The following is a 25,134-nucleotide window of genomic DNA, read 5'->3' as shown; positions in this document are numbered from 1 at the left end:
TGTGCTGCTGTGTAAGAATATAAGAGTTTTTGTTTCAGTAACTGTAGGGCTTGCATTCTGAGGATGGCAGGCCTTTTAAATCTACAGACTTGGTGGCAGATTGGGGTTCACGCTGAGAGTCCAGTGCTCTTATTAATGTCCCCCTCCATGAAAAACATCCTGAATATTCTACAGAGGCAGTGATGAAGGCTGTCTTGTGAGTATATGAAGAGCTGGATAGGACTTGAGGCCTGGATAAATCACATGCCTGTTGAGCCCATTGTGCCCAATGTCATTTATCCAGGTACAGTACACTAGACCAGGGGCGTGCAACCTTGAGAACTTTAAGACTTGTGGACTTCAGTTCCCAGAATTCCTCAGCCAGCATAGCATAGCTGGCTGAGGAATTCTGGGAGTTGAAGTCCACAAGTCTTAAAGTTCTCAAGGTTGCACACCCCTGCACTACACGGTTTCTTGCTTGTGAATTATATCATCTTTGGGGCTTTTTTCCTCAGAAATAGAGCTGTTCAGTGGCTGCAAAATCTCTCGAGGGGTTGGGCAGGCTGTTCTTTTCCTGAGAATCTGCCTTTTTGCCTTCAAGTTCTTTAAAGCCATCTCGTCACCGCTCTCTATTAGCAGTGAATTCTTTGTGCTAATGTCTGTTTGTTTGTTTGTTTTTGTTTCAATAAGACTGATAATACGTTCGCTCCTATCAAGGATTATAAAACAAATGTGGTTTGATCTGAAGGTTCATCTGCTTAATAATTTTCATTTCGACAAAAAAAATAAAATTGCTTTCGGAAAGATTGTGAGGGCCCTCAAGGAGTCATGGATAAAACCAGGATTTTTTTTTTCCTGAAGAGATATATGTATGTATGTATGTATGTATGTATGTATGTATGTATGTATGTATGTATGTATGTATTTATTTTCAGATTGATCTCCTCTCCAAAAGAAAGACTTTTTTTTCTTTTTCTTTTTCTTTTTTTTGACTAAAGGTAAAATTAATATTGTTGCTGATCAAATAAAATATTTTAAATTATACTGACAAGTTTAGGGGGAGGTAAAACGATCGCTAAGGCTGGTTTGAACAAGGACATGAAGGACGTGGCGCCCAGTTTTGGCTTTTGAACTTCTTGTCACGGTTTTTTTTTTAAATAGCAGCCCTGCAAGCAGCATTATAAATGGCCACTGAATTTAAGAGCTTCCCGTGGTTTCTGCAAGGGTACATTGAAATATAGGCTAACCCTGTCACTACAACAGCAAAGCCAGATGTAGACAACTTTAAAACGTTTCTGTGCATAAATAAATGAAAACATTTGGAAAGAGGTTTAAGTCAACAGATTCAGGGCTAGTTTGGTTTTTATTTTATTTTTTAAACCTTTCACAAATTGCAAGTTTTTAGAATTTAGGTAGTTGATTTGTTTCTAGCTATAGGAGTTAAATTCTGGACAAAATCTAGGTAAACAGTCATTAATGGTTTTTACCGGGAAGAATTCTGTACAGTATAACTTGCCTATGTTTTAATTCAGGGTAGTAATTAAATATGTAGCCCAAGCAATGAGAACGTAATGACTAATATATTGTGAGGGTGTACACAAAGTAAGTATCCAATGGATGGATTTACATATTCACCTGTAGTATAATGGCAGCCTCATTTAGGAATCATTTGGGACAATGTATTTCATAGCATCTGTATTTTTAAAATAAAATGAACATTTGCTGCATCATATTTTGTAAGTGTACTTTTTTTAAAAAAAGTCTAGTCATGGAAGGTGATAATTCTTTTGTAAAATATTTTTTTTAAATGAGTGCATTTAATTTTTTTAGGGGAGGAAACCATGATTGCTGTTCCACATGGAAGTCGCAGTGCAAGAATTACTATAAAAGGACCAGCACAACTCGGTATGGATTTATTTATTTGTTTGTTTGTTTGTTTACTATGAATAGAGAGTTCTTTAACAAAAACCAACCCTACTCATGTTTTAGTACTCTCAGATATTTCGGAGTTTAAGTGTACTTGAAGATTTGACTTCTTTTGTCTATGTGCAATTATTAATGCTGTATTTGGGCATAAATTATGGTTACTACCGAAAGCAGTTTTGCAGCATTTTCACCTATTCTTCTTGATTAAAAAAAGTACAAAACGGCTTGGGTTTATCCGGAATATTTAGCCCTAAGCCAGGATTATCAAGCACAGGTGTTCATATAACATACTGGGAGATACAGAAGAATCATAGGTTGGCTTAAGAAGATGGCTTGGTTCCCACAATGCGCTGAACTATAAACCATACAGAAGTGCCATAGTGGCATAGTGGTTAGAATGCAGGATTGCAGCCTGACTCTGCCAATTGCCAGGAGTTCAATCCTGACAGGCTCAAGGTTGACTCAATCTTCCATCCTTCCGAGGTCTGCAAAATGAGAACACAGATTGTTGGGGGCAAGAGGCTGACTCTGCAAACCGCTTAGAGAGGGCTGTAAAGCAATGTGAAGTGGTGTATAAGTCTAAGTGCTATTGCTACCTTCCTACCTACCTACCTACCTACCTATTTGTCTGTCTGTCTGTCTACCTACCTACCTACCTACCTACCTATCTATCTATCTATCTATCTATCTATCTATCTATCTATCTATCTATCTATCTATCTATCTATCTATCTATCCATGGTGGCACAGTGGTTAGAGGGCAGTATGGCAGGCTAACTCTGCCCACAGCCTGGAGTTCGATCCTGGCAGAGCTCCAGGTTGACTCAGCCTTTCATCCTTCTGAGGTCGGTAAAAGGAGGACCCAGGTTGTTGGGGGCAAGATGCTGATTCTGCAAATTGCTTAGACAGTTCTGTAAAGCACTGCGAAGTTGTATATAAGTCTTAAGTGCTATTGCTATTGCTATATAACTTATTATAACATAATCTAGTGATATGTGTAATTCCATTTGGTAAGACAGCCTCCTTGACAACAAGACTGCAATTTAGTACTTGTTGGTTACAGGATCCACTTGTGATTGTTTTATGTACAAACATGGGAATGATGAAGGTTGCAAGTTTGCTCCCAACTCGGTTGAAAATGGATTTTGCTACCAGGGCAAAGATATTTATTTTTCTTCTTACACTCCCTTTGTTTAACATTTAAATAGTTGCAGGGGGTGAGTAAGTGGGTTTGAGACTAAGGAGAGGGCTGTTAGAATACATTGCAGGCTTTCCAAAAGTATTAAGGATATAGAATCCAAAATAAGCCAGAGTTCTCTGAAAATAATCCCCTTGCTGTAGAAGCAACACAACCAGAAGCTAATATTTTCACAAGTGGCTAATGCTAGATAACCAAGTTCATGAACTTACAAGAGTCTAGTTGGAAGCAAACCGAAGGATGCTAAATTTCTTTTTCTTTTTTGAATGACAGAAGCTTGCGTTTTGAGTTGTTAGCCATGTGAGTGAATTCTCTAATTTTCTTTATAAGTATTAAAAAAGAAACACGGTATATAGTTTGATTTGAAGATGGAGGTCTATTCTATTCTATTCTATTCTATTCTATTCTATTCTATTCTATTCTATTCTATTCTATTCTATTCTATTCCCTATTCCCCATTCCCCATTCCCCATTCTATTCTATTCTATTCTATTCTATTCTATTCTATTCTATTCTGTTCTGTTCTGTTCTGTTCTGTTCTATAATCTATTTTATTCCTCCACTCCACACCATTCTAATTCTAATTCTAATTCTAATTCTATTCTATTCTATTCTATTCTATTCTATTCTATTCTATTCTATTCTATTCTATTCATATTTTACTCTACTCTACTCTACTCTACTCTACTCTACTCTACTCTACTCTACTCTACTCTACTCTACTCTATTCATTTTATTTTTTAAAAAGCCTTATGCTTCTTCTTGGAGAATAATGCAAAGATGGAAAAAATTATGAATTCTAGCAGGCTGGTCTTCTGGCAGAAACCACTGTTCCCAGCTCCCCTAATAACTGAACACATAACATAAGAGACACTCATCAGGCCCCTTTTAAATGCCAGTTCTAGCCACTGGTGGCATTCTATGTTTCTAGAAAAGCTTTCTAAGAGATACAGTTTTGTTTCAGATCTCTTTGTCTCATTCTTCCTAAAGCTGAATTTGCTCTTTTAAAGCAATGGAAGGGTGGCTTAATATTTCTCTTTGGTCCAAGACCTTTTCCTGTTTAATCATTCACGATAGTCCTTGATTAGGACTATAGTTTAGCCTGCCAATTATGGTCCCAAGTTATGACAGCCATAAAGCAGGTCATCACATAACCGGACCGGATGTTATGTCCTTTTAAATGGTGGTTTGTTAAGTGAACGCCACAACCATTAAGCAAACTGATTGTTTGCTTTGGGCCATTTTTTAAAAGCTTTGGATGGGGGCCTGTCATAAGTTTGAATGGTCGCTAAGCTATCAGTCATAGTGCGAGGACTCTATCCGTTCACACCCACCGTAGTTTAAAAGGCGTTAGGATTATTTCTTTGTTTTTGCCACAGCATACATCATTTTGCAGTAGTTTCCATTAAAATGTATCTGCTAATATGACACCCCCGGACCCCCCTTTCCTGTAGTTTGCAGAAATCCTTTTGGAGTGTTCTGGCCCAGGGTTTGAGTAGCGGCTATTAATCAATGTTAGATGCAAGAACTACGGCAGCTTGTTACAAATGAAACCCAAGCCTGGCACCGTTCTTGAAAACACATGTTGCATTCATGATTTCTGGCACTGGTGGAGCTACTGCTTTTTATTTGGGCCCCAACGTAAGTCAGCAGTAAAATGCATCATCCTTCAGTGCAGTCTTGTGATAAGGATCCCCGTTGGGGATGTCATGAGGTGGTCTTCTAAACACTGACAGGGTCCATCTTTTTAATCTGAGCTAGCTAGGATTTCAGTTGGCTGGGTTAGCAGTGAAACGTTCACCAACAGCAGCAAACAAAGGCCTTGTTATGTCTGAGTTGTAACTTTACCCCCTAGATGACTTTGCGGGATTTAAAGTTCAAAAGGCATTTCAAGCCATCACTTCTGGAGGACATGCTTGGAAAGCCACGTGCTGTTATTTCCAGGTGGCCATCACGAGTGGATTGGCAAAATATGACTTTCCTTTTGTAAAAAAATAATAATATTTTATTATTTTTTTTATAGTTACGAATCTTTAGTGCTTAGTAAACAATGTGTTGTCTGGGTCCACATATTTAATATAATAATGCATCTTAAATTCCTACTGTCTAGTCCGTTTTTCTAGCCATTGATAAAATACATCCCATGTTTGAAAATAATAATAATAATAATAATAATAATAATAATAATAATAATAATAATAATAATAATAATAATAATAATAATAATAATAATAATAATAATAAAAAAAGTTGGAAGGGACCTTGGAGGTCATCAAGTCCAAACCCCTGCTCAGGCAGGTAACCCTATACCATTTCGGACAAATGGATGTCCAGTTTCTTTTTAAAAAACTTCCAGTGTTGGAGCATTTACTGCTTCTGGAGGCAGGTTGTTCCACTGGTTAATTGTTCTAACTGTCAGGAAGTTTCTCCTTAGTTCTAGGTTGCTTCTCTCTTTGGTTAGTTTCCATCCATTGCTTCTTGTCCTGCCTTCAGGCGCTTTGGAAAATAGCTTGACTCCCTCTTCTTTATGGCAGCCCCTGAGATATTGGAAGACTGCTATCATGTCCCCCCTCGTCCTTCTCTTCATTAAACTAGACATACCCAATTCCAGCAAAAGTATTCTGTATCATCTTTTCCTTTCATTTTCAATGTAAGCCTGTCCATTTCCGCACAGTCCAAAATTTTCTTAATTATCTCTTCTTCAGCGGGCGTTTCTTCATTTTTCCAATGCTGTGCAAATGTAATTCTTGCTGCTGTTAATACACATAACGTTAAATATACACATTCTTTATCATAGTTTTCTGAGGTTATACCTAATAGAAATAATTCCAGCTTAAAATCTATGTGTTTTCTTAGCTTTTTCTCTAACCACATATGTATTTTTGACCAGAATTTTTTTGCTTTGGGGCATGTCCACCAAAGGTGGTAATATGTGCCTGGCTTTTGTCTACATTTCCAACAATTGCTAGATATATTTTTAAACATTTTTGCTAACCTCGCAGGTGGTAAATGCCATCCATAAAATATGACTTTCCTTTTTGAAGAAATAGTTATACACACAGCATAGGACTCATAGCCCAGTGCTTGATGCTCATTCCTCAGGGAAATTGGTATTGACAGACAGAGCAAGCGAGAGTAGAGAAGAACTGATGTTGTAGATCAGCTCTGGAACTGATGATGCCATACCTTGGAAAAATATTACAGGTACTCTGTCAACGCTGCTAACCTTGGATGTTCTTGCTTTGACAACCTATGAAGATGCAGCCTTTTTCTTTCTTATGCTTTACTCTGAGAATTAGATGATGCTGGGGGAGGAGGCGGAATGTGGTGGGAGTTAGCTAGACATAACAATATTGTACTAGTATGTGAATTCAGAGCTTGAAATAAGAGATGATAAGAATTGGCGGTTGCAGAACAGGAGGGAAAGCCTGCATTTCAAACTAGTTGGAGAATGTGATTCATGACTGTTAATTGGAGGAGGAAATTGTGCTTTGATACTATGTGCTCTGGGGAGGGGAATCCAGTTTTTGGCTTCAACTATGTTGGTGGCGAAGCTATGCTACTCCCATAAAGATTCTTTAAGGTAAACAATGCCTCGAAGTTCTTTGAAGAGTTTCATCTGTCGGAACCATGACATCCTCCTTGACTTACAACCATTCATTTAGTGACTGTTCAAAGTTACGACGGCACTGAAAATGTGACTTATGGCCCTTTTTCACCCTTATGACCGTTGCAGCATCCCCATGGTCACGTCATCATCATTTACAGCTTTCCCAGACAGCTTCCAAGAAGCCACGTCAATGACGGCATGATTCTGCAGTGATTCGCTTAACAATTGTGTCAAAAAAAAAAAAGATTGCAAAACTGGATGCCATACACTGAACAACCCCCTTGCTTAGTGACAGAAATTCTGGGCCCAGCTGTGGTTATATTGTAAGTCAAGGACTACCTACAGATGGATATAAGCTATTGTTAACCACCATTTGCAAACCTACCTCACAAGGGACTTAACAAGGATGATTTGATGCATGAAAGCTTCTGCGGTTGTTATTGTTTACATATTACCAGATTTCCTGAAGGATTCCAAGGACTTGTTTAAATGATGCCTGTTGTTTTTAAAGGACATCTGACAAATGACTTCCTTTATTACAAATGGGTTTGAATATACTTCTGTCTAGACAGAGAAGGACCAGTTCTATCCCTCTTTCCCAACACCATTGTTTTGATTGGAATTAGACCAAAAATAAATTTGGACCAGCACCCTTTATCAAGAGAAAGATACTCTGGTTCTCCCTGGGCTCTTACATTATTTCCTTCCTTTTAAGATCAGGGAATATGACGCCTCAAAGTAATTTGTAAAGCTGAGACAAGTGATGGCTGGAATATTTGCAAGGTATTGCAAACGTAAGACTCGTGCATGCGTTTATGGGCTGTGAATTATTCAGCTTGAGCACATTCAATAGCTTGAGTACACAGAGGTTGTTAGGGCTTTTGGCATTTGTTTCGTCAAGGCAGAACTCAAGTACATCTTTGACTTGGCCAAAGAGGCCATGTTTTCATAGTGTATTTTGATATGAGATTCCCAAAGTATCCTATTGTTGGGGGAGGAGGGGCATAAATAGCTTTTCTTGTTTGGTGAGGTCTCTGGAGAAGCTTCTAAGGCTGGGAAAAGGAAAGAAAAAAAGAGGATGTCCGGCAGTAAGGTGGATGGACTCAGTTACAGTGAAGATGGTGCCCAGTTGGAAGACCTGAAAGACCAGGATAGACCAAAGACAGACCCAAGCTTCAGTGGACACAAGAGCCTTTAATGACAGGCCTGCACTATTGGTAATAGCGAGGTTTTGTTTGGTTCAGAAGGCAGGATGGGAATAGAATAGAATAGAATAGAATAGAATAGAATAGAATAGAATAGAATAGAATGGAATAGGGAATAGGGAATAGGGAATAGGGAATGGAATAGAGTAGAGTAGAGTAGAGTAGAGTAGAGTAGAATAGAATAGACAGATTGTAGAATAGAATAGAATAGAATAGAATAGAATAAAATAGAATAGAATAGAATAGAATAGAATAGAATAGAATAGAATAGAATAGAATAGAATAGAATAGAATGGAATGGAATGGAATGGAATGGAATGGAATGGAATAGGGAATAGGGAATAGGGAATAGGGAATAGGGAATGGAGTAGAGTAGAGTAGAATAGAATAGACAGATTGTAGAATAGAATAGAATAGAATAGAATAGAATAGAATAGAATAGAATAGAATAGAATAGAATAGAATAGAATAAGAATTGGAAAAGAATAAGAATGGAATGGATGGAATGGAATGGAATGGAATGGAATGGAATAGAATAGAATAGAATAGAATAGAATAGAATAGAATAGAATAGAATAGAATAGAATAGAATATTCCTTATTGGCCAAGTATGATTGGACACACAAGAAATTTGTCTCTGGTGCATAAGCTTAAGATAATATAATTCAGGTCTGTGAAGAAACACAAAAGTAAAATGCTAAGTTCAGGCACTTAATATCTATCTTAGACTGTTTCCCTTAGGAACTGATGGAGGAAAAACAGATTATGGCTGCTTCCTCAAAGTTTTAAATTGTTCCTCTCATTGTGCATAGCCTGTGTAATTGTGAAACAACATTTCTTGATCTTGACAACTTTTAAGATGGGTGGACTTCAACTCCCAGAATTCCCCATCCAGCTGAAGTCCATGCTTGAGTTGAAGTCCACCCATCTTAAAGTTTGCCGACTTTAAGAGACTCTTAGCTGACATAAATGCCAACATTACACCATATCTTCCAACGATCGTTTTCCCAAAGGAAACCAAATGTACAGCTGCAGAAAGCTGTAATGCAAAGAGCCTTAACTTTACTATAATGGGAGATTATAGTAATGAGCATTGTGATCTGGGTGATAATGCTGAAGCTGTCCAGATGCGTAAGCAGACCAAGGTGTAGTCTTGGCCTATCTGATCTGGGTTGGAAAAATCCCACCAACCAATAAACTATCAATTGTTATTTATTTTGCATAGGAAAAGGTGACATTGCTATTCTTTTGGGCACATTCTTCTGAGACATGACTAATCGATCCTCTTTTCCACATCTGAACAGCTAATGGAATCCTCTTTCTGCTTTTTTGACCACATCAATAGTGTATGTGTCAGCCTGGAAGAACTAAGAGCAATAAATACACTTGCAGGCAATTGGTGCCTATTCACGCCTGAGTGTGTTTGTGATCAAAAGGCAATTTTACCGCCTTGTGAGATATTAGGTGCCCCGGGCTTCCCATTTACAATTCCCATCCTGCATTGAATAATGGATTTGCCCACCTCTGCCTAAAGAACTTATCTATTCTGATAGAAAAAAAAAACATATTGAATACAAATTGTGATCCGTTCAGAAACACTAATTTCAGCATGCTTGAAATTAGAGTTTGCATTTGTGAGTATCATGTAAAACAGCAGACTTCTTACTTGGAACACTTGTTTGGATCAAAAAGGTAGGGATGTTTCTTCTGGACTGTTTTTTTCCAGAGAATCTCTGCATTTGTGTGTTCCTGGAATTCTCTTGGTATTACTTTAAAATGATGCCATGAAATGCTTTATCTTCTTAAAACCCGCTTTACTGCCAAGCCATGGAAACCAACAGAATTTCTCCTTAACTGTATCCCAGCAATAAATTAGTTATTTTTTTTATTATACTGGAAATCATCTGGGCTTCTATGAAAGAGCCGCAGTGCTAAGGAATTGGATGAACTGCTCATTTTAATCCCATGTCATCAGGATAGTACGGATATAAATAGTGCATACGATGATCTATGTTTTATATTTACAACATTTGGTGCAGGCTCTGCTTTCAAGAAGCCAATGTCTTTTTTGCTTTTGCCTGGCATAAATTCATCATAATCTGCTAAAGGATAATGCGTATTTTCCTCTTGTGCTTTTCAGTGATTGAATCAAAGACACTGCAGGGAGATACCGGAGAACACGGTTTTAATGCCCCTGGAATGTACATCATTGAAAACACAACGGTTGAATTTCAGAAGGGCCCAGAGAGAGAAACAATAAAAATCCCAGGGCCTCTTGGAGCAGATTTCATTATCAAGGTAAGGCACGTACTTTGTGCTGTGCCAAGGTTTTGTCTGGAAATTCCTGTTACATCAGCCTGTCCCACCCAGTCAAGCAGGAAAGGTATGTTGCGGATCCCGTTAGCCAAAGAATTCCAATTGGTAGGGTCCAGGAAGAGAGTCTACTCTGCTGTTGCCCCTTTGGAACACTCCCCCACTAGAGATGAGGCTGACCCCCCACTCTCGTCGCCTTCTACAAAGACATAAAAACATGGCTTTGCCCCCTTGCTTGGGGTGCACAAAGGAGCATGCAGCCCTCCACTATATTTTAATTATTTTTTTTAACATACTTTCCCTCTTTTAAATTTTGCGTGCGGTTTTTTTATGGGTCGGTCACGTGCTCGGAAGACTAAACCTTTGGTCCTGGTGACCGACTCATATTGGATCCTGCAACATCATCCTGGGACACGTAGATTCTCCTTCATTCATGGTTTTTTTTTTCTTTTATATTTTGTTGTCCACCAATCAAAGTCCCTCTGTGAGGGAGATGGGCGGTCCTTAAAACTGAGAAATAATTAATTTGGAAAATGTTTTGTTCAACAAATGACAACCGCAGCAGGTAAAAGGAATGTGCAACAAAGTAGGACAGACTAAGAAACCAACATCCTATATACATCAACTATTTTTTACTCTAGAAGAATCTTGCAAGTCTGAATGTGTTTTTCCCCCTTCTTCACTTTATCTTCTTGTGAACTAGGGAGGAGCCTGTTCGAGCCCATCTTATCTGTCTGTTGACTTGGTCTTGCCTGTTCGTCCTGTCTTTCACTCTGCCCTCTTTAGAAAGTGATAGAATGTGCTCAATTGAGCCGTGGTGGCGCAGTGGTGAGAATGCAGTACTGCAGGCTACTTCTGCTGACTGCCGGCTGTCTGCAGTTTGGCAGTTTGATCCTCACCGGCTCAAGGTTGACTCAGCCTTCCATCCTTCTGAGGTCTGTAAAATGAGGACCCAGATTGTTGGGGCAATAGGCTGACACTGTAAACCACTTAGAGAGGGCTGTAAAGCACTGTGAAGCAGTATATAAGTCCTAAGTGCTGTTGCTATTCCTATTTGTGTGTATAAGTCACTCAGTGATCAGGCTCAAAGGCCAGGTTGCACATAGGTTCTGCCCATGGTTTTTTTTTTTCTCCTTGCCTGTTGTCATGTAGCTTTCGGCACTGCATTTGGGTGCATGAATTAAACAATGACAGGCCAAGGATCGCCAACATGCAGCATTCAAATGTGTTGTAATGGGACTCTCTCTAGGCCAGATATACTGCTGCCAAAGATAGCCTGGTTCAGTTCTTCTTCTATCAACCCATAAGTCACCAGTGGAGACAGACCGAATTCTTCCCTTGCACAGTGACCTGCGGAGGAGGTGAGTAATGCATGTGGCTTTGACTCATACTTATGACGGTTGCCGTGTCTCAGGGTCATGGGATCACCTTGTGCAACCTTCTGACAGCAAGTCCATGGAGAAGCCAGATTCACTTAACACCCATGTTACTAATTTTACAACTGCGATGATTTGCTTAATATCTGTGGCAAAGAAAGGTGGAAAAATGGGGGCAAAACTGACTTAACAGCTGTCCCAATGGGGAAGCCAGATTCACTTAACCACCACGTGGCCAATTTAACAACTGCAGTAATTCACTGAACAACTGTGGCCACAGAGTGTGTAAAATGGGGCAACATTCGTTTAACAACTGTCTTGCTCAGCAACAGAAATTTTGGGCTGGATTGCGGTCGTACATCAAGGAGTAGCGATATACATGCACCTACGCAAACTGCAATCCAACTTGTAATATCAGCTTCGAAAGCCAAAACGTAGAAGCAACACTCTTGGGCTTGCGAAAGAATCCATTTCTTCCTCTGCTTTTTTTTTTTTTCCTTCTTCTTGCTCTCTCTCTTTAAGTAAGAAATGAGCCAAAAATATAGGTTGAACATTAATCTTAATAGTAGTGTGCTTTAGAAAAGTTGTTCTGTTTCTGCCTGGCCTAAACGCTTCCGACATAAGGTTGTTTAGCCATTGTCAAATTCCCTTTTGGCTTCTTTCACCGGCTTATAAATGACTTAAATATTTTCTGGAGACAATCATTTTCAAAACAAAACCGAGAGAGGGGTGGAGTAAATGAGCAGCCATCCATCATTCAGCGGATTATTTGTTCAAAACAGCCTTCTCTCTCTCTCTCTCGCCTACTTCGATTCTCTGCCATGAAGTCCAAAGGGATTTCAGAAGCCATGTGCATCCCATAAAAAAGCAGCTGGGCTTAAATAAATGTCGAAATGTTCAGAATTTACCTTTTAGCATTTTAGCTTTTTTTGCTTGTTCAGTGGGATTTGGTGCAGGACGTTAAAATTGTTGTAATGCTCAGTTTTTCTTCCAGGGTTCGCATTCCGTTGTGTGATGATGCTTTGTACAAGGAAAGGTGTTCATTAGAAACCTTTGATTTGTAACCTTGCAGACTTTTTCACCTTGGCCGATCTCTATGCTTGTCTCCACATTGGAGTTTGTTCTTATGGGGGGGGTCCTTTTTGTTTGCTTACTTAAAAACCAACACACAATCACACACACACACACACACATCACAGTACAAAGAAGTCTGCCCTTCCTTAGGAACAAGCTCCTTTTTCTTCCTGCCCCCTCCTTAATTGTCATCCAGGGAAACCACACCGAGCTTCCTAGGATACTTACGCAGATCCATCCCTTGCGCCAGCGGCTTTCTTGAGAGTTGTGTTTTCTTTGTCTTCACCTCCTGTTGCTGAGCATGGAGGGGCCGTGCTAAAAATATTTGTGGTTTTGCAGGGCTGGGCCGAGTGGTGGGTTTGGCTCTCCTTTTCAGTGATTGTGGCTTCCAGTTTTAATTACTTTTGGTGTTGCCTGAAGCCACAGGGAAAATCTGCCAATGATACATTTCTGTGAAGCATGTCAGTATAGCATGGTAAGCTGTGTGCAAATGTTAGACATCATGCTATGGAAGAGGTTCAGAGAGACGTCCAAGATTTTTACTCCTGGATTCTACTCTCTTCCCTTTTTTTTTTTTTCTTTTTGCAAGTTCTACGTTATTAGGAGTGAAGCTTGCAGGAGATTTTAGGAGCTGCCCAGAGATTCAACCTCCAAGCCACAGAGAGGAAGTTCAGGGGAACGGCATGCCTGTTTCTTTAACGTATAGTAGGTTTTGAAAGGAGATGAAATGGATTCTTGAATTCTCATCTACTAAACTGATGTGGAGGGAGATATTCTAATCTCCCTCTGTTAGCCTAAAGGATTGCTAAGAGTTCCGTCAATATAATCGGGATGAATGAGGTTTTGAGAAGGAAGAGGAATGAAAAATAAGTAAACAGAATATTTTCTATACAGGTTTTCCTTGACTTTCAGCCACGCGTTTAGCGTGAGGTTCCAAGGGGTCAAATCAGGAGACTCAAGCGGAGCCTTCCAGGTCAAACAGAACTTTATTTGGTCAATTGAAGTTGCTGGGTGGAACACTGTCTGAAACACTGGCAGCTGCATTCAGAAGTGCCACACAGTGGTCAGTTAGGCACTTCTATTTATATACAGATAACAACCAATCACAAGGTGACACTTGTTGGCACACAGAATGTTAACCAATCATCTTTCATTACTTTCCCGCTCTTTTCCCTGTCTCTGGGTCTGTGTACGTGATCTTCCTGCCTTCACAAAATGGCGTCCCTCATGCAAGCACAGTGTACAGAAGCAAAATGGCTGTCATTATGCTAATAACAAGAATAACCTTGTGTACAACCCCTATATTTCATTTAACAACGGCACTGATTTGCTTAACAATCATGCAAAAAAAAACAACAAAACCAAGCGCATGAAATTGAGCGCAACTCACTTAATAACTGCCTTGCTTAGCCACAGAAATTCTGGTCCAAATTGCGTTTGTTTAAGTTGAGGCCTCCTTGTACTCTGAAAGTTCTCTGCACATTATTTTGGCCAAAATCTCACTAGATTTGAAGTCTAATCTAGCATCGGGAGAAGTCTTGTCTTTCCTATTGAACGAAGTAAGCCTGGTGCTCTATTTTTCTTCTCGTTAAGGTCTGACATGTGGATAAAAGCTTGCTAAAACCAGGCATCCAGAGGTTGTCTGCATCCACCTTTGATAAAAAGAGTTGTGGGTTTTTTTTTCCTATATGGATTGTCATAACCCCCATAAATGGAATCAATATGTAGGCATCCATGTTTAAAAACTTGGATCCTTGTTGACGGAAAGGTGATGGGATTGTGTCTTCCCAAAGCACCGGATTCCACTGCTGAGAGGGTTACAAAAAGTTGATGCACATTCCAAGGGCTCAGTTGTCATCATGGGGGGAATCAGAGCAGGTGGAAATGTGCGTTGTTGACGGGAAGGGAGTGTGTAACCGAAAAGGGAAGCAGCTGTTGTTATCACATGGCTGTGTAAATGTATTACGTGGTGGTGGACGGTATGCCACCCTGTTTGTCAGTGTCGTAAGATACAGCTAGTGAAAAAAGACAAAGAGAGGAGGCGTGAGGCATTGCAAGGAGAAATCGGTGGCTGAATAATTATGCCTAGTTGATAATCAAATATGGCCTACTCTCACCCCATTCTAGGTTATCAGCTGAACTCGGTAGAATGTGTGGATATCCGTTCCAAGCGGGTGGTGCCAGATCAGTATTGCCATTATTATCCTGAAAACAAGAAACCCAAACCAAAGCTGAAAGAATGTAACATGGATCCCTGCCCTTCAAGGTTGGTATTCCAATGTATAAATGGGAGGTTGGCATTTTAGTTTCCAAGTCCTTGCTAATTCCTTTTTATTTATAACTAGCCAAGTGGCCATCACTCAGAAGGGCAGTGATGGGCTGAGCTCTCAGTATATGCAATGTTCTGTCTCTACTCCTACTTTATTCTACTCTACTCTACTCTACTCTACTCTACTCTACTCTACTCTACTCTATTCTATTCTATTCTATTCTATTCTATTCTATTCTATTCTATTCTATTCTATTCTATTCTATTATGTTCTTCTCCCTCTCCTTCTCCTCTCCTCACCCTCTCCCTCTCCCTCTTCCTCTTCTTCTCCCTCTCCCTCTCCCTCTCCCACTCCTTTTCCTCTCCTCACCCTCTCCCTCTCCTTTCCCACTCCCTCTCCTTTCCCTCTCCCTTTCCCCCTCCCCTCCCCTCTTCTTTATTTTTTAAATATAGAAATGATTTGACAGCTGTTGTTCTTGTATTTATGTACTCATGTTCTTGGGTGTTTCTTTTTAAATTTGTTCCTGTGGGGTTGCTCTAAACTTAAACACCAATCGGTCTGAGGTGAAGATTCTTGCTGGAGAACTGCAAGGATAAAATACTGACTTCTCCAACTGGGAGATGCAGTGAGGATAATTAAAAACATCATTAGGTGGGGATAGCGCCTATCAGAATGAGGCTCCACCATGGTATGATCTTGTTCAGACAAAATAAATATGATTGTGTGTGGAAAAATGTCTCGAGGTCACCGTCCCCTGAATTGTGGGCAATGCCTGAGCATCCTGGTACATTCTGACCTCCATGAATGCTGCTGAAGAAAGAGAGGTCATTGCCTCAGGGCCAGACCCCCCTGCCCCTCATTTTCCCCACCTTCAGAATCCAGAGAACAACTGACGAATCCAAGATGCTAAACTCTCCACCAACACTGTTAAGTCCGGAGAATAATGGCGAAGGAGGCAATTCATGTTACTGAACAGATCTTTATTCTCACTCTGTGACAACTACCAACCAACAAGAGCAGAGGCACGCAGGCCTCCTTTTATACCCCCAGATCCCCGGGCAATCTCAACCAATAGCAGGCAGTCTTTTCCCGCCTCGCGCATGCGCGCAAAGCCGGCGCCACTCAGTCTGGTCCCGGGCAGCTTTTGCAATGCCCGGGACTCTTGCATCATCCCGAGCCTGCTTCTGCAGGCTCAGGACACAACAAACACCATCCCTTGTCCTTCCTCTTCAAGGCATTCTGATTTTCCCAGTTTGCTCATTGGGAGTAATTGGCCTACTGGATGCCAAGGGATCACATGACTTCCATTCCTTTTGGATCAACCTCTGACAGCTTCCAACTATTTTAAGGGTAACGGACTCCAACTCTGTGCAAGGCGAAAGAAAGCCGCTTGTAGCACAGTGACCACATCTGGCTTCTGCCAAGTTCCTAAAGCAGCTGCAGTGTACATATTGAGTTGCACAATGACATTTAAGGCTGCTGGCCCTTGGACCGTCTGGTGCTGCTTCCTGGCTCTGCAAAAGTATCTTAAAATAACATTCAATATTTAGCCCAAAACCTGAGATGCCAGCTGGCAGAATGGCTGATATTTCCAATAAATAAAAGGGGAAACGCTTAGGGTGGATTTTATTTCTTATAACTGAACTGTCCTTTTCTTCTGATCCCAGTTGAATAAAATCATTCGGTCGGGAGATCTCAAACGCTCAGCTGCTCAGAGCTTCCCAGATCCTTCCTGCAGGCCCATCCTCGCAAAGCTGGGATCCAGGGCATAAATGGTTTACGCAAACTCTCGGGAAGATCCAATCTGAGTTGGTCACTGGGAACAAAGGTTTATTCTTCTTTCAAGCTTTCAAGTTCGTACTGCAGCCCATCCTCAGGGAACGTCTCTCTCTCCAGGATATGTGCACTGGGCTGTTTTACACATTGTATTTATATGGTGCCTGCCTGTGTGTGGCTTTTAGTTATTCATTAGGGTGTCGATGGCCAGGTTGATGACCACACACAACTAGGCACCATATAAATACAACACATAGAACAGCCTAGTGCAGTGATGGCGAACCTTTTAGAGACTGAGTGCCCCAAAACCGCCCCTGCCCTGCCCCCACTTGGCTCCCACTCCGCCCCTGCCCCCCTGCCCCGCCCCATCCCTGCCCCATCCACCCGCAGGGCCACCCATCGCCTCCATGGCCCATTGCAGATCGCCCAGGTGTCCCAGCAGTGCCATGGTGGCCATGTCCTCTGCCCGTACCCCACAGCATCAACTGTGCGCGATGGGGTGCGAGGGCGGAGTCTTGTTCCCACTGCCTGGCTGCCATGTCCTTGGCTGTGCTGCTCCGTGCGGGCTGTGCTCGTGGGTGACTTTCCTTCTGGGGGGCTGCTGGTGAGGAGGGGGCCATGGGGGGAGGCGGGGCTGGGGCAATGGCGCATGTGCCCACAGAGAGGGCTCTGAGTGCCGCCTCTGGCACTCGTGCCATAGATTCGCCACCACTGAATTAGGGTGTTGATGGCCAGGTTGATGACCACACACAACTAGGCACCATATAAATACAACACATAGAACAGCCCAGTGCACACATTCTGGAGCTCCTGTGTGAGACTGAAAGCTTGGAAGAAGAATAAAGCTTTGGTCCTGGTGGCCAACTCAGACTGGATCCTGCAACATTATCCAGGGACACATATATTTGCCTTCATTCCTGAGAGTTACAGGCAGCAGCCAGTGCTTCGAACAGTTAAACTTTCAGTAGCTTCATGAGAGCTTTATCAAAGGGTGGGGAAGTGTGTAATATGAGGACTTGCCATTAATATTGCAGAATTATACAGCTGAAGGTGGTAAAATTCTTGGGGGTGTGTGTGAATGTTCTACTTCGTTTCACGTTACTTCTTCTCATAGTTATTAGGACCAGACTCAAGTCGAAGGGTTGGAATGCCCAGCTTCCAGTCTTGTGGGACTTATCCTTTAGATCAGGGGTAGTCAACCTTGGCTCTTTTATGACTTGTGGACTTCAACTCCCAGAATTCCTGAGCCAGAATTTTGGAATCACAGTAATATTGGTGGAAAACTTGAGTTCTGAAAAGGGACCGAAAGTATAAAAACACTTCACAATGGTATTTGGGAAGCAGCTCCTTCTATAAGAGGCAACAAAGACCCTAACTTCAGGTGGTTAATATCCGGGGCTCTGGATATATGTTTTTCTCTGCTGTAGCTCCACTATCCCAGCTAATAATGGAGGAGATTGTAAATGTGTTCTATTCAGGCACAAGGAGTTAATTGTGGATGTCATAATCTCTAAAGTAAAATCAGCTTCCAGACCTCTCCCCCATTCGCCCACCCCACCAACTCTTCTCAGGGACTAGGAGAATTACTGCTGCAGTAATTTTGTGTTTTTACAAAAAGTCCCGGAATTATATTCCTCTTTGTTAGCTAACTGGTTTCCTTACTTACCTCCTTGGGAAAATTAACTTCAACAATTAAGGTACGACAGCCAAGAAGAGAACACCCCTTGTACCACTGAGTTGTTTTCCCAAGTTTGGTGTGCGTTTTGTTCATAAAGGAATACATCAAATGGATAATTGTAATCTGGCATCTGGCAAATAACTTTGTAAATGCCTCTGCTTTATTCACAGTGATGGATTTAAGGAAATCATGCCCTATGATCATTTCCAGCCACTTCCCCGGTATGTATGTACGACGCTTACAAGATACAGGATATTAGCATTCCATTGATAGCCTACTGCAGTTTATAATTTCATACATACAATCTCCTGCTCACTCAAGACAAAGACAAGGAATTTATTGTTGCCATAGATGGTAATGTCTGAATTTGACCGTCTGTGACATTTGGTTGTTGAGATAAAGTCACTCCAGAGCACAGGGCATTTAAATACATTAATCCACGTGTCTACTTAAGAGCAGGTATTCCATTAGCAAGATATGCCTAATGGCTGAGTACAATATGGAAGCTGGCTAAATAAAGACAACTCCCCAAATGATCTGCAATGAATCCTGAATTTGGTAAAATTTCAGTTGGGATAATTCTTAGATTTCTACCTATGGAAAGAGATAACATATTGCATTGTCAATGGCTGTCTCGTCCATTTTGTGATTTGGGTGGGGTTTTCCCTCTTTTTTTAAAAAAAACCTCTGTGTTGCATAATAACACAGAAGAACTCTAAAAATTAGAATCAAGTAAATATCTCTATTTACTTTTACTCCACAGTAAGTGAAGGACGGAAGGAGCTAGATCAGGAGTAATGACTTGGTGGTTTCCCCATGGCTAGAGAGAATACTCTCTTTCAAAGTTGCAGGAACCCATTTCTCCTTGACTTGATTTCATTTATTCACTACTTATGAAGCCACAGTAGGTTCCTCCCAGGTCCTCAGATACCTTCAGTTATTGTATTGCAGAATTCCCACCTGGCAGGTAGAATTCCAGGGATAGAGCAGAAACGAAGACAAAGGAGTTGGCTTCGATTTGACTGCATCCTCTCCTCCCTTTAAGTTCTAAATGCTGGTAAACGGTAGAACCATATGGAAGCTTCCTTTATGATCCAGTAGAGCATGGGTCTTCAAACTTGGCCCTTTTATGACTTGTGGACTTCAACTCCCAGAATTCCTCAGCCAGCCATGTAGCCATTTCCCCGTAGAATTTGAGCCCAAGGTGAGTTCCTGACAATCTATCTTGCAGGTAGAAGATTCTTAGTTCAATCTAGTGAAAAGGACCTTGTGGTGGAACCTGGCACTGAGTTAAGGGGAGGAGTGAAACTACTAACTAGGCTTGCCTTGCTTCTGGGGAGGAAGTGGCTGAAGGGAGATCGTCAAGTGGAGGACATTAGGAGTCACGCCGGTTCAAGTGAATATAGGTTCATTGCATGCTCTCTACAACAGGGGGTCTTCAAACTTGGCCCTTTTATGACTTGTGGACTTCAACTCGCAGAATTCCTCAGCCAGCGTGCCTGGCTGAGGAATTCTGGGAGTTGAAGTCCACAAGTCATAAAAGGGCCAAGTTTGAAGACCCCTGCGGTAGAGCAAAATGCCGGCTTCATTGGCCCAATGAGCGACTTGGGATAAGAGATGGAAGTCAGCCTATGCAGAGGATCTTGAATGACCTCAGCCATAACTCAGGCTGCAAATGCATCAATGGAATCTTTAAACAGATGGAGAAATCTTGGAGAGAAAAAAAAAAATTCCCACACTACAGGTCCCCTCCCAGTTCTGCATCCTTACACATACTGTATACACATGTTTCTTTAAAGTCCTTCCAAAAGATTTTACAGTTTAAAAAACTTTCTGGAGTGCTAAGCAGACCTTGACCAGTCCAGCCTCTGGGGAAAAAAAAAACCATCTTATGCACTGTTCCAGAAGCTCCTTTTGCTATCCCTGTAATAATAATAATAATAATAATAATAATAATAATAATAATAATAATAATAATAATAATAATAATAATAATAATAATAATAACAACAACAACAACAACAACAACAACAACAACAATAATAATAATAATAATAATAATAATAATAATAATAATAATAATAGTAAAGTTGGAAGGGACCTTGAAGGTCATCTTCTCCCAGGAATTGGGGATCGAGCATGACTTTTTGAACTGATGAAGTAAAAAAATGCAGATGTAGAAACCTACACTATACACACATCCACAGTGCATTACGGCATATTCAAATCTCATTGCTGCATTTGACGGGTAAATTTTCTTTACTTCCTAATCAAGATTTAAAACATCTGAAGTGTTTCGTGTCTATGTCGCTGCAGACTACTGACTGCATCTAAGATCTCTACTATTTGGTTATGAACTTGCTACTAGAAAGCTATATATTATGCACAATAATAATCTGTCAACTACTATTTGCACGTTCCCCTGCAGGAACCATTAATACAGACTCCTGTCATGTTTTCAATTTCGATGTCAGTGCTCACCAGTTCCCACCAGTACAGATGCCTGCTTAGACGTTCCTGTCTTAAAGGATAGGGATCCACCTGCTCTTTTAATGATCCTGCAGTGCCATTCGAATAGCAAGCTGGGAATTTAAAATTGAACTAGGCATTTTGAGAACAACTGCTGAGCACTTTCTCCAAGCCTGAAACTAATGTGGGAAACCAATGTATTTCTGAATTCTTCTTCTTCTGCTAATGCCATATCCGTTATCGGATGTTGGCGATCATGTTGGCGATCCTGTTTTTAGCAGCAGTTGCACAAAAAAGTGCGGCTGAGTTTTGTCCAAACCAGTCCCTTAGATTTTGAAGCCACGATGTTCTTCTTCTGCCTGGACCTCGTTTGCCTTCAATCTTTCCCTGGAGGATTAAATGGAGTAGGCCGTATTTTTCTGGGTGTCGCATCACATGTCCAAAATATTCTAATTTTCATTTTTTAATTGTTTTGATGATTTCCCTTGGCTTTCCCAGGCGGCTTATCACCTCATTTCTGATCTTGTCAACCCAGTTTATACGTAACAGTCACCTGTAAATCCACATTTCAAATGCTTCTGATTTTCAGTCTTAGGCTTATGTCGTGACTGCAGAAGACCTTTTTCATTTTGAAGAATGCTGTTCGAGCTTTCTCTATCCTTGTCTTTACTTCAGTGGTCATGTCCCAGCTTCCATGTAAATTGGAACCGAGGTGCATGATCCTTTCTGAATATAAACCTTTATCCCTGTCTCTTCTCACAGGCTATATTAGCATAGTGTACCCTGGCATTGTAAATACTTGCGCATTCGTTGACTAAAAAGATTACAAGGCTGCTTTGTGAAAGTGGCTTGCGGAGACAAAAACCCATCAGTGTAAAAGTACAGCTTCAGAAACAATTATCATTTACCTCAAAGACAAGACAAAGGAACCCTCAAAACAGAAACAGAATTAAAAACAGCAGAAACTGAAATTGCAAGCCGAAAGAAATAAATATATCTTCATCTTGGTGTCAAAAGAACACACTAGATTTTACAGATTTCTTTGGCTTTGTTCCATAGCTCAAGTTTCACGCCTACAAGCTTGAGCTCAGTTGGGATCATGGAATCGAAAAGAAACGTAGGCCTGGAAGGGGCCTTGGAGGTCTTCTAGTCCAACCTCCTGCTGAAGGCAGGAAAATTTATATCAATCTGGATAAATGGTTGTCCAATCCTTTCTTGAAAACCTCCAGCTATGGTGTACTCACAACTCCCCGAGCCAAGCTGTTCCATTGGTTAATTGTTCTTTCATTTGCTTTCATTTGAGGGGGAGATAGGTTTTCGATGGAAATTATACCCAGAGGACACATCAATAAACATTCTTCAAACCACAAAACCATTTATGTTTTCCAAGAAAGGACATTTGGACCAAGGTTATTGGGCAATGCACAATCGAACACAAGTTAATTTTTCATACCTGTTAAAATAGAAGAGCTTGTTCAGAGGGAGTTGTCATTTTTTTTAGTGGTCCCTTATGGGTTCTTGCAGCCTGCATCTCTGCCCCAGGGTTTCTGCTGAGTTAATTTGGAAGGTTCTACTCTAAATGCAATGCGCCACTAGTAGTGGAACACTTTAAAAACGAGCCTTTCAGTTGTTTTATATCTCATCAATCATTCCCACAGTTAAGCTAACGAAACGATAAGAGCAGATGAGCGTATTTATCAGGGGGTGATGGTGAAACCATTAGCTCTAAGCTCTCACGCGTTGTCTGGTTTTGATCATGGAAACTCGGTTGAAATGTCAACACTCAACATGCAGCAAGTTTCGTGTTCGGTTTGTGAATGATGTGATTAATTTATTCCAAGGGGAGAGTTTTATGAATCATTTCAGACAAGGAACATTCTTGCTCTGCCTTTTGGCATCTTTGGGAGCCGTTACTTGAAAGTACCTTTTGGATTTATGCTCCATTTCTCCGGGATTGGATTTCTGATCAAACTGAGCCATAGTGGCGCAGGGGTTAGAATTCAGTATTGCAGGCTGACTCTGCCCACTGCCGGGAGTTCGATCCTGACCAGATCAAGGTTGACTCAGTCTTCCATCTTTCTGAGGTCAATAAAATGAGGAGCCAGATTGTTGGGGGGCAAGATGTTGACTCTGTGAACTGCTTAGAGACGACTGAAAAGCAGTATATAAGTCTAAGCACTATTGCCATTGCTATTATCTTTATGACTTCCCAAGAAAAGTTTTCGTGTGGGACTCTGCCTGAGTTATGCAGTGGGCAAAATTGACTGTCATTATGATAGAAATCTGAGACTCCATTATGGTCCTACGTTGATTACTACCTGTATAAAATTTTCACATAAAATTGAATTATGCTGTTGGGATTCAGTCACAAGTCTTACTACCAGAGGTTTTACATCTTAAGGGTGTACATTTTTTTTAACATAACCATTGTGTGTTCAGAATGCTGAAATCTGAATTGAAAATGGAGTGTTTTGTGTCCGGAATAGGCTGTCTGGACTATCAGGGAAATGCCTCAAACTTAAAAACAAACTTTTTTTTCAAGCTCCGTGTCCAGAATCGTCGCTTTAGATTTGCATCTGGTTGAAACAGAAATATTTTGCACATGGTTAAGTCTCCATGGCCAAGGGAAAAAGCAGTCTACTATTTTCATTATCGCTTGCATCTGAAAACCAGATAGAAATTCAATTTACTCTTCTTGGGATGCTGTTATTTCATTCAAACAGCTGGGAGCACAATCCTTGGACCACTTGCTCAGTTTCATGTGGAGGAGGAATTCAGAGGAGAAGCTTTGTCTGTGTAGAAGAGACCATGCATGGGGAGATATTGCAAGTAGACGAATGGAAATGTATGTATGCTCCTAAACCCAGGGTCATGCAGGCTTGCAACCTATACGATTGCCCCAAGTGGATAGCTCTGGAGTGGTCACAGGTAAGGAAGCAGAATATTTAAAGTTCTTTAGGGGGGCGGGGAAGCTTTCAGATGTAGCCAATGGTTGGGATGATTGATGACACATTATATAGATAAGATAAGATAAGATAAGATAAGATAAGATAAGATAAGATAAGATAAGATAAGATAAGATAAGATAAGATAAGATAAGATAAGATAAGATAAGATGATAAGATAAGCTTTATTGTCATTTTTTTACTGTGGGCACAACGGCACACATCAAAAATGAAATTTAGTTGCCTGCTCTCAAAGTGAAACACATACATGACACACACCTAAAACATACTATGTACAACATATGTATAGACCCACACCCCTACATATACATAGCAAATAAATATTAAATACTATCCATCTTAATATGTAACGGATGGAGGAAGCTTGAGAGTTTACAAGGTTAATGCTGTATGGAATGAAACTGTGGCTGAATCTGGATGTTCTGCTATGGATACCACGAAGCCTCCTCCCAGAAGGAAACAAGGAAAACAGGTCGTGGAGAGGATGTGTAGTGTCCCAGATAATCCTACGGATCCTGCTCAAGCAATGCTACTATGCTATGTCCTGGAGGGAAGGGAGGGAACTGCCAATCATCTTGGCACCACCTGGGTGGTGGTGGAGTTAAGTGCATCATCAGCCTAGAATTGTTTCATTGCCACAAATGCTCCAAATCCACTTCCCCTTGAACTCTGTTGATCCTTATCTGGCACCAATTTAGTACTGAACTTTAGTTGACTAGATTCTTGAGTATAGGCTCGAGCAAAAAAACCCCTTTCTGAACTGCAACTTAACGTATGCCCCTGACCCTTTTCTCCTAACAGCTGGCAATCTTGATAGTGGTTGACCCAAGTTAGGTCTTGCAGAAGGAAGATTCTAATTTCTTGATCAGAAAGATGACAAAACATTCTGATAACCAGGTTTATGAATGCCAGACACCATGGATGGTACAAAGGGCAGCATAGCAATATTGTGACATTTGTTAGCCATCTTAGTTTTTGACTGATATATATCTTTCTACAGTGCACCGTGACCTGTGGCCAAGGATTACGCTACCGAGTGGTTCTGTGTATTGATCACGGCGGACAGCATACTGGTGGTTGTAATCCTCAGTTAAAACTCCACATAAAAGAAGAGTGTCTAGTGCCAGTCCCTTGTCATAAACCCAAAGGTAACTGGAATATTCTATTTCCTTAGAAAATGTATATGGCTGCCTAACAATAGAAATAGAAATAGAAATAGAAATAGAAATAGAAATAGAAATAGAAATAGAAATAGAAATAGAAATAGAAATAGAAATAGAAATAGAAATAGAAA

The 25,134-nt window shown here is 40.7% G+C and overlaps 1 protein-coding gene across 1 annotated transcript in view; it reads left to right on the top strand.

Moving 5' to 3' along the window:
• Positions 1-25,134, top strand: part of LOC107296299 (ADAMTS-like protein 3) — a 145,184-nt gene that overhangs the window by 88,346 nt on the left and 31,704 nt on the right. The window contains exons 7-13 of the mRNA XM_015825646.1: positions 1,810-1,884; positions 10,059-10,216; positions 11,481-11,592; positions 14,809-14,947; positions 18,576-18,626; positions 23,598-23,802; positions 24,841-24,988. Coding sequence (XP_015681132.1) covers positions 1,810-1,884; positions 10,059-10,216; positions 11,481-11,592; positions 14,809-14,947; positions 18,576-18,626; positions 23,598-23,802; positions 24,841-24,988 — 888 coding nt within the window. The remainder of the gene's footprint in view (positions 1-1,809; positions 1,885-10,058; positions 10,217-11,480; positions 11,593-14,808; positions 14,948-18,575; positions 18,627-23,597; positions 23,803-24,840; positions 24,989-25,134) is intronic.

This window comes from Protobothrops mucrosquamatus, unplaced genomic scaffold (genome assembly GCF_001527695.2).
Source record: "Protobothrops mucrosquamatus isolate PMUCROS unplaced genomic scaffold, P.Mucros_1.0 scaffold2735, whole genome shotgun sequence".
NCBI classification, from domain to species: domain Eukaryota; kingdom Metazoa; phylum Chordata; class Lepidosauria; order Squamata; family Viperidae; genus Protobothrops; species Protobothrops mucrosquamatus.
Note: the sequence above shows the minus strand (reverse complement) of the source record. Positions and strands in the feature narration are given on the sequence as shown.